The sequence below is a fragment of the Carettochelys insculpta genome, chromosome 2 (assembly GCF_033958435.1).
Source record: "Carettochelys insculpta isolate YL-2023 chromosome 2, ASM3395843v1, whole genome shotgun sequence".
In the NCBI taxonomy this organism is placed as follows: domain Eukaryota; kingdom Metazoa; phylum Chordata; order Testudines; family Carettochelyidae; genus Carettochelys; species Carettochelys insculpta.
The window spans coordinates 147,597,176-147,607,411 of NC_134138.1; the positions used below are offsets into that span (position 1 = coordinate 147,597,176).

General features: G+C 48.9%; 1 protein-coding gene across 2 annotated transcripts in view; it reads right to left on the reverse strand.

Moving 5' to 3' along the window:
- The window catches only part of TRIO (trio Rho guanine nucleotide exchange factor), a 527,884-nt gene extending 520,052 nt beyond the window's left edge, over positions 1-7,832 (reverse strand). Inside the window, exon 1 of one of the 2 annotated variants that reach the window (XM_074987837.1) lies at positions 7,206-7,827. In XM_074987837.1, coding sequence (XP_074843938.1) covers positions 7,206-7,332 — 127 coding nt within the window. In that variant the 5' untranslated portion in view covers positions 7,333-7,827. Of the gene's footprint in view, positions 1-7,205 lie in introns of both variants that reach the window. The other variant, XM_074987838.1, reaches the window with a different exon arrangement.
- Between the last annotated feature and the right edge of the window lie 2,404 nt (positions 7,833-10,236).

Consider the following 10,236-nt stretch of genomic DNA (forward strand, 5'->3'; position numbering starts at 1 on the left):
ACAGCATCTGTAGCAGCATCTGATGAAGTGAGTCTGTGCTCACGAAAGCTCATACTCAAAACTTTTCTGTTAGTCTATGAGGTGCCAGAGGACCCTTCATTGCTGTTACAAATGCTTCTCAGGAATTAGTAGGCTCTACAATGAAGCGCTGCATTGTAGGTGCAGTATCACAGCTGTGCCACTGTAGCATTTTTAATATAAACAATTCTTATGTTTTCTGTTCATTCTTTCAAAGAGAAACTTGAGAAACTTTTTGTATTTTAATTCTTCAACATTTGATTTCTCACGGTGAACCTAACAGGCCCATTCTTCATCTCAATAACAATTTAAATAAGAGTTTGAAGTCAGCATATACCTCTTCCACCAAGTCTTGCTCCAGTGTACTGACTGAGAGAATTATTTTGTTAGTCTTTAAAATGCTACATGACTGCTTGTTTGTTTTGTTAGAATACAGACCAACATGGCTACCTCTCTGTCACTATGACTGAGAGTGCATGTTTCATCAGCATTAGCTATAGCTACCAAAGTTCTTTAGATTGATTATTCATAGAAATATTCCAGACTTTGTCTCAGTTAACTTCTTTTCCCGTTTATGACTTTGGTACATTTTCTACTGAGATGTTTCCTGAAGTCATCAAATAAATTTTGCAATATGACCTTTCCAAAAGCAACTTAATTTTCTTCCCAAAAAGGAAACAGTGAAACGTTAATCAAATCTGCATATTTATAACAGTTTTACTGATCAGTTGTCCCTTGTAGATGTAGAAAGGCAAACAAATACCCTGTAACAGCGTTCCCATCTCACTGAAGAAACTACATGATGGCAAAAGCACTAATCAATGGTACTTGATTTTCATTATCACATAGCAGCCTCTTGTTCCCCCCTACACTTCCAATCAAATATTCTTCAGACTAACTCATTCCATACAGCCTTTCACCTCGAGGACCTACTGGTGGACAACCACCAAAAAAGAAACATACAACAGTCACTATTTCTTACCTGTTCATTATCTTCCACACATTATCAGCTACACTGTGTCCTCTCTATTCACATCAGTGATCTGTTAAATATTATACAGTGGTATATTGCAAGTCCCACCTTCAGCACAGCCAAAGCCAAAAGATAGCATTTCAACTTCTCCACTCTAGACTCTAAACATCCACAGGTTTACATCACAAAATTCAACCATTTTGTCAAATTCATGAACTGGATTTGGGAAAAGCGTATCAATGCTATACGAAAGAAACACTTCCATGCCAAATAAAGTATTTTATGTCAACAATATAGAGAGAAAACATACTGCATCTTTAGGAATATTTTGGTACACAATGTTGACAACTCTGGCAAGTGTAATATTTGTAGTTGGTTGTAACCAGTGCTTTTTTGTGCTGGTGCTTGCTAATACTAAGTAGTGGCACCTTGGCAGCACCAGCCGCAGGTACTGGCTGCAGGAGGAATACCTGCTCCCTTCTCTTACACAAAGCTTTGTAACTGCTAGACTATAATAACTGGGCTCACCATACTCTGCAGATATGACAGAGGTCATCTAATATTCTTCCTAAATCTGCAACTTTCTTAACTCAGCTGAACTGAGTTTGATACTGCATTGTAAGATTCTCTATCAACAGAAAACTACTGTAAGGTAGAAAAGTGGAAATACAGCTTGCTGTTGCTCAAGAATTTGACTAGTCATCTTGGTAGTCGTCAAGGTGAGATGCCCAGGAAAGCATCTCACTCAAGTAGTAAGATATACAAACTAAATTTTTAAACTGACTCAATGATCACTGAAATCCTCTCATTCAGACCACCCACTCACTGTCTGAAGTGCGCTAAACGGAAATAAAAATCCATTTTTTAATTTTCCAGAGTAACATTTCATATTCTCGTCTGTGTGCCACCCCCTCTACCAATTATTCATCAATTCATGTTTCCTTTGTCAGAGATAAATGACAAGGAATGTAAGTTCTAGACAAGACACTAAAATTCTTCACATTATCACTTTACTTCATAGACTACAAGATTAGAAGTGCCATAAATATCATCTAGTCTGACCTTTTATCTAACAAAAGACAGAAAAATTCCAATAATAATTCCTAGAGGAGACCTTTTTGAAAAATTGTCATCTCAGTTGAACAACTGTCAGTGAGGGATATTCCACAAACCTCAGTATTAGGAATATTAACAATTAACAGGTAAACTTCATCCATTAATCAGAGGAGGCTTATTGGTTATGGTTAGTTGGTAGGGGCTAGGGCAGCCCCCCCGCCCGCCCCACAGCACAGGCAGGGATTTGTCCAGCCCCACAGGGCCACCACTGGTGGGCAGGTGCTCCAGTACAGCCAGAGTAGACCCTTCTCTGTGACAGCCTGGGGGAGAGGGTCCACTGGGGAGACTGCTCCAGCCCAATCCAGCCAGAGCAGCCTCAATCCCCAGTGCGATGCTGGTGAGAGCGCTCCAGCCCAGCCACAGCAGCCTTGTCCACAGCCTCACTAGCTCCCTCACTACACCCACTCAAAGGTTAACCAGTTAAACCTAGCATTTAACCAGCTAACTCACTAAATATGATTTTACATCCCTACTCAGTATATTTCTCCAATGGGTAATCCACGTCTTACTTCCAGTCTAACTCTGTCTAGCTTTAACGACCAGCCTTTAAACTGTTACCATTCTCTTCTAGATCTAGAGTCCATTATTAAGTCTTTGTTTCCCCTGTGGGCACTTATGGACTGTAATCAAACCACCCATTATAATCTTCTCTTTATTAAACTAGATAGACTGAAAGAGCTCAGTTTTCCTTGTGTTTCTGCAAACCCCTCTAATTTATCAACATCCTTCTTGAGTTTTGCACACTAGAACTGTACAGTTTTCTAGTAGTGCTCACAGCAGTGCCAAACAGAGGTAAAATAACTTCCCTACTACTTGAGATTCCTATTTTTGCATCCAAAGATGATATTAGCCCTTTCGGACATCAAGGACCCAAATTTATGCTCACTGAAGCAAGAGCAGAATCTGGATCTTTCCATAGAATTCTCAGCACTCAGTTTAACTATCAGACCCCATTAAATTGTAGATCTTTAATTTCACTGATGAACATGTCTGTACCACTGTTATTTCTTTCAAAACGGTATGCCTATTTTTAATATAAAGCTTAACTGGACTGCAGAAAAGTTTGGCTATTTCTGTGGTGCACAACAGTTAAAATGGACCATTTTAAGATAGGCACAAAGTATCTTGAGAAGTTTTGGGTTTTCTTTTTTTAAGTGCATCACTTTCTGATTACTGTTCTCTATGCAATCTAAACAAAAACCTCAATTTTAATAATTGTACACACTCATTCAGCCCCTTCTTACTACACCAGCTACAGTGCTGCTGACACTTATTTGCAAAGACTGGGGGAAATGAATACTTCATCTTCTGTAAAATATGCAGTCAAAATGTTGAACTTCATGCCTAAACTTAAGCAACAACCTTTAAGTATTTTGCTTATTGATTGGCCACAACATCACACTGTATGTTATTATATCTTTAATAATGCATTCAATCACCTTCAACTTTGAATACATGGTGATAAAGATGTTCATCTGTCCAGGAATGAGCACCACTGACATGCTTCGAGATATTTTTTTCAAGAGAATAAGGCTGTGACTGGAGCAGGAAGCAAAAACAGATGTAGGGAAATACATGGCACTACATCCACTCTCCCCATCCCAGCAGAGCCATGGGTAAACAAAGTCGAAAAAGCCAATACATATTCAGATTTCCACTCTACAGGTAAACAGAAAAGCACTCAAAGCATTAGGTTCAATTGCTTCTAGATTCCAACTGCTCACTAGCACACATACTTCACTGATGAGCTTACAAACAAGATGCTTTGGATCTGTTACACCAAATACAGGTTGAACCTCTGTATTCTGGCACCACTGGGACCTGATCAGTGCCAAATGAGAGAATCTGATTGACTACTGGAGGTCAATATTATCTAGCACATTACCAACACTTCCACTGTTTACTGGGCTCTTAGAAGACATTTAAGGGTATATTAGAGCTAAACAACAGCACAGAACACTGAGTACCAGTACTGGTGGCTATAAACAAACTTTATGAGACCATGGAAAACTTGGCCACACCCATGATATGTGGTTGTCCAACTAACTAAAATTATGCCGGATTATAGATTTTGCCAAATGAAAAAGAACTGGACTAGAGAGGTTCAACTTGTACAATACTTTTGTACAGGAAACATTCAGTTTAACGGGCTAATGGGAGGAGGGCTGTCTGTTAATCCTGAAAGTCTGTTAAATCCAAGGGTTTACTACCCACCCACCCCGACCAGGCTCCCTCAGCCCCAGTCCCCCTCCCTCTGTCCCCACTCCTTAAAAAAAAAAAAAAAAAAAAAAAAGCTGGGGACTCATGATAATGTGGCAGCTGGAGCCAGAAATGTGGGAGCCTGACATGCGGCTGAAACTCCCAGACCACAGCTGGGACTATGCCGTGAACAGCTACAGGGACCTTGCCATGTGGCTGTAGGTACTCTGTCATGCATGGCTGGAGGGACACTCCCATGTGGCTGTAGGGGACACTTGCCACGTGGCTGTGACACCCTGCCATGCGCAGCCGCAACATGCTCCTTCCACCACAGATGGGACGTGTATGGGAGTGCCATCTGCTCACATATGCACCCTACCACTGGTGAGAGAAGTGCATGGCCACTACAGCAAAGGCAGTGGCTGCACCAAGTCCCTTAACTGTTTTTTTTTCTTGGGGGCGGGGGACTAGGTTTTACTGATGCTAGTGGACTTCAGGAACAATGGAGTTGTCCATTGTGCCTGAAATCCATTAAATCGGGTTCCGTAAAAATCGAGGGTTCACTGTATAACACTTTTTGTTTTGTGTGTCTAGTGGAGTAAGGTTAACCTTTTCAGTAACTGAGTGAAACCTACTAACAGAATCATAGACTCATCTAGTGCAACTGAGTATAACTAACAGTGTTAACACGCCACACTGCAAACTGTGACACGAAGTGTGCCTCACCATGGGCATACAAATGGATTTCTACGCTGGGTGTAAAAAGCCTGCACAATTTTAGTGTCAGCATAGATGTCTGCTAAACAATGAGCCAGGGGGCTGTTCCATTGGCAAGGAAACCTCATTCTGCACAAATGCTATCTCTCAGGGCCTTCCCAGGTATCTGAAAACCAAGCCATTTGCTTTGAACCTACTTCTAAAAGTGCCACAGACACTTCAGATAAGGCTCAACACCACCCACCCGTACAAATCCCAGAGCAAAGACAGACACACGGCATTTCCTTACATGCCCCACGAACCCGGCTGGATTGTTACACACCTAACGCTGAGTCTGCACTTTCGTTCCCTTTCCAGCCGCGGCCTATTGGCAGCGGGCAAATGAAACACGTAACCGAGGCCGATGCCCTCGCCACGCCTTCTGGCCTGTTAGCCGAAGCACGAGGAGCGGGCAGACCCGCCCGACCGGGGAACTGCGGCTGGCGTTCCGGGGCACCGCAAGCACAGCCGGAACCCCGCCCAGAACCCGGCCCAGGTGCTGCCCCAAGAGCCTCGGTCGCTAGGTATCGATTCGCGGGGCAGTCAGCAAGCTGGCGGCCCGCCGCCCCCAGGCACCCGGCCGCGGCGCGGGCTCTGCTGCTGGGCCCTCAGCGCCCGCGGAATCAAAGCTGCCATCGCGGCGCGCGCTCTTCTGCAGCTCCCTGGAGCGCGGCTCTCCAGGGACCGCGGGGAGATCCCGAGGGAGGAAGAGGCGGACTCCACTTTTAGCCCAGCAAGCTGTCAACAAGCTCCCTCTTCCCCCTCCCCGAGCCTCCACAGCGCGGCGAGACTTCCCAGCTCAGCGGCAAGCCAGCAACGCAGGAGGAGCCGCCGCAGCAGCCCGGCTCCCGCCACGCTCCTCCTACCTGCAGGCCGGGAACTCCCGTAACGCTTTTACTTCCCGCTGTACATACGAGTTTGAATTCTTCCTTCTCCCCCACCACCTCCCTAACGGCCGTCTGGAGAGCCGGTCTCCACGGCGCGGCTCGGCCCCGCATTGCTATTTACAGTGTCGCCACCCGCACTCTGTGTAGAGCGCAAAGCGCCCCCACAGGGGCCACTGAAACCCCCTTCGTGCTAGCAGGAGCCTCGAACGTGCCTCCCTCCCCCCGCCCTAATTTAACCCCACAGCTGCCGTACCGTCCCCGCCACTCGCAGCACTTGCTTCCGTCCGGCAAAGCGCCCCCGTCCCGAAGTTCAGCAGTGACACGCCCTGCGGGGTCAACCCCTCAGCTGGCCTCGGCAGAGAGCCCTTTCCTGCCCGGAGGCCAATGCTGCTTCCAGCGCAAGTGGCACGGCGGGAACACTTGCACCTGTCCCCAGGCCAGCCAGTTACAGACGCCTGGCCTCCGCGCTTACTAAACTAAGCCGCTCTCCACACCTTCAGAGGAACCCGCAGTTCTGCTGGTGTCCCAACTTCCCTGAGTGGCTAGTACGACGCCTGAGGCCTGTTAGCGACTGCGATGTCTGTCACCTCCGTCATCTTCCCCCAGAATCCCAGGGAAGTGAAAAGCAGCATGGCCCTAGTCAAATGTCATCATCACTTTCTGTGCCACAGCTGGGTATGGCCAGTCCCCTCCTATTTGTTCGTGGGGGTCGGAGGAGAAGCTGTCGGGGGCTGTTGTTCCTTAACACAATTAACTACGACAAAGGCTGCAATCAGATTGCTCCCCCTGACATGCTGCATAAGCTCTGCCATTTACACTGACGTACACCTTAATAATAGGGAACATACAAGCGTCTCCTGAAGAAGAGACTTCCGAATGCTCTAGATCGCAGTCATGTATAAAAATGGATACTGTAAAATGTGTGCAATGCTGAACACACCAACGCATCTGCATGAGATCTTACACCCCTTCGCCTAGCTACATGACTATAAATACAATTGAGCCACAGAGTTGCTTTCTTAGGGAGGGAAAGAAAAGCCTCCCCCAATAAGCGACCAGTTTACATTTCTCACAAAGCCAGCTCCAGAGCCGCGGGCGAATCGCTCCCACTCCCTGTTGGTGGGGGAGGGGGAGAGAGAGAGACGAGACTTTCCACCACCTCCTCCTCCAAGCTGGTTTCAAATCTGGGCCTCCTAGTCCGCCGCCCCCATCTCCCAATCAAAATCTCCCCTGTCCCAAGGCAACACGCGACTCACCGGCTCGGAAAAAAGCCGCGATGTCTGCAGAGTCTTTGGCCGCCTCCTCAGCCCCTTCCCCGGCGTTGCTGCCGCTGCTGGTAGTCGAGGTGGTGGTAGTGGAGCTGCTCATGGCTGCTGCGTGCATTGGCGCTCCTCCAGACAAGCTCCCCTCTCCACCACCACCACCCAGATCCACACGCTGCTCCCCCGCCGGTGCCGGGGAAGAGGAAGGTGTGTCTGTGTCTTGTCTTCAGGTCCCGGCTGCACCTTCTAGCAGCAGCCAACGCGGAAATCCAGGCAGCGGTGATGCACCGAGACAGCGGTGGGTGCTGGCAACAATAACGAGAGGAACATGAAGCTATCAGTGGAATTGCAGCTCTCCAGGAGTCTCCCCCTTCGCCCCCAGCGGCAACCGAGGGGCTGTATGTGAATGCACAGATTCAGTGCATGCGGGCAAGAGCAGAAACAGAGACAATCGCAGGAGGAAGGGGCTGGGTGCATGGAGGGATTGCAATCAGTGCAGCAGGAAGCTGGTGGGAGGAGAAATAGGGGTGTTGCAGCCTCTTCGGGGATCAGGAGCAGCAGCTGCAAAAGCAGCGGTGGTATCCGCAGCAGCCACCGTCCTCCATCTTGGTTCCAAGTGGGGTGGGCAGGGGGAGGAGAGGGGATTAGGGGAGTGTCCCCGCCCAGGGCGCAAGGAAAACGGGAGAGAGCTGAGGGGGAGCCTCGGCAATCTCCGGCTCGCTCCGTCCCTACTCGGCACTGGGCGAGTCCCGCCGGCAGCAAAGGGCAGCGGCTTCTCATTGGCTGCCCGCGGGGGCGAGCGGAGGCTGCCCCGACCGGGGATCCCCGCGTGCGAAGGGCTCAGGGACACCCTCTGCCCGGGGAGAGGAGCCCTGCCGGCGCGTGGCTCCGCCTGCGGACCCGTAGCTTCACGCCCTCGGCTCCGGCTGGCCGGCGGGAAGGGTCCGCTCGCGCGCCGGCAGCCCAGCAGGTGGCGCCAGAGCCGCGGCGCCCGGAGGGGCTCGCTGGGGGCTGCTTGTGGGGCGGGATCGGGATCGGGATCGGGCTCCCGCTCCCGCTCCCAGCAGTGTTTCCGCGGGCTGTCTGTGGGGAGAGCCGAGTAAGGGAGTAGTGCTGGGACTCACTCCCCTCTGGCAACTCAGCAGCCATCCTTCCGCTGCAAGGCAACCTTACAAATACCACACCACCACCACCACCACACAGCTCCTCGTGGGCTTTAGGGCAGGGCAGGCAATACTTCTGATGAGGGGTCACCCCAAGATTTTGATAAGCGGTGAAGTGCCCTGCTTTGCTGTGGCAGGGTCTAGGGTGGAAGTTAGGTGCAGAAGAGACTGGGGGTAGGGATTTGGGGTGCAGGAAGGATTGTGGAGACTGGGAAGGAGTTGGAGTAAATAAGAGGGTTATGACCTGGAGCAAGGGGCTTGGGGTGCAGGAACGTATTCTGACCTGGAGGAGGAGGTGCAGGGACTGGGAGAGGGTTGTGATCTGGTGCAGGGATTTGGGTTATGATTGGGACTCCCTGCCCTGCCCTTACATGCTGCCCAGAGTGGCCAGCAGTGGGGGCCATGTGCGTTTCTCAGTACAGGGGGCCTGGGGACGAGGAGGGAGACTTCATGCACTGTCTTTCCTGCAAACTGGCAGTTCTGACTGGCCAGTTTCCGACCAGTGGGAGCTGTGACAGTGTGCTGGTAGCCGAGCAGCCCACAGAGCCTGCCCTCTTCTCCCCCTTCCCAGTGTTGCCCAGAGAAGCACAGACCCTGCAGCCAGCCACTCTGAGTGGTGTGCAGAAGTGGAGGCCTTGTAGGTACTCTGTACAAGGCTTCTGCTGGGGCACGGGCTAGAGCTGGTGGCTCGGCAGCTAAGCCACATTTCTTCCCTACGTCCTGTTTCTCAAAGCTGTTTGCATTCATCTCCTCTGAGATGATTTTCTGCCAAACTGCACTGACTTTATAATGAAATTATTTACTTGATTATGAATGTTTTGGAACTTTATAAACAAAAAACAAGCAGTCATGTAGCACCTTAGAGATTACCAAATGTACTAGGTTATGAGCTTCTGAGGCTAAGACCCACTACCTCAGATGACTATTGTAGACAAGTAAAATCCAGAGTTTATATAGCTGCGGGGGGGCGGGGGAGAAGCGGAGGGGAGGGGAGGGAAAAAATAGAAGGGAAAATGGCTTACTAGTTGCTTTGATAAAGCAAATTAAGCTGGCTGTGTCCCCTTCCTGTGACTATCAAAGACAGGGAATTTGTCCTTGTAATGCCTAACATAACAGATCTCAGCTAAGGCCTAGGTTAAATGGTTCAAATTTGTAGAAGTCACCTACTTAGTGATAGGTCATATAAACACTTTATTCTGTTTGTCTATTCCCCAGGCCTTATAAATCACCACCGGAGCTCAGAAGGCATCACTGTGGTCCAAGCAGCACTGAGGGCTGGCTGCCCCTGGCCCTGTTCCTTTCACCTGAGGCCACACCCCTTCTGACTGGGTAGGTTTTAGTCCATTTTGAGAATGAATCAACCCAAGGCAGTATTGGTTACCAGCTCCAGGATGAGGCAGAGGTCCTATAAAATCTATTTGCAGACAGTACCACGCTCCCCCAGCTGACTGATGGACTATAAGTCCTATAACAATCCTGCTGTCCAGGTTATTCTGCCCATGGAATGCAGAAGTATTTTTCAAAGGTGTCTTAGGTTAGGCCACCAGCTCGCTGTCAGTTTTCAACTGACAGTCTTGTTAGTTCCCGTATTAACAGAGAGATAGCCGTGCTAGTGTATATACTATCAAAACAGAAAAGCAGTCCAGTAGCACTTTAAAGACAAACAAAAAAATTTATTGGGTGATGAGCTTTTGTGGGACAGACCCACTTCTTCAGATTGTAGCCATACCAGAACAGATTCAACACTTAAGGCACAGAGAACCAAAAATAGTAATCAAGGTTGACAAATCAGAAAAATTATCATCAATGTGAGCAAGTCAGAGGGCAGAGGGGCACAGGGAGGGGGAAGCAAGAATTAAATA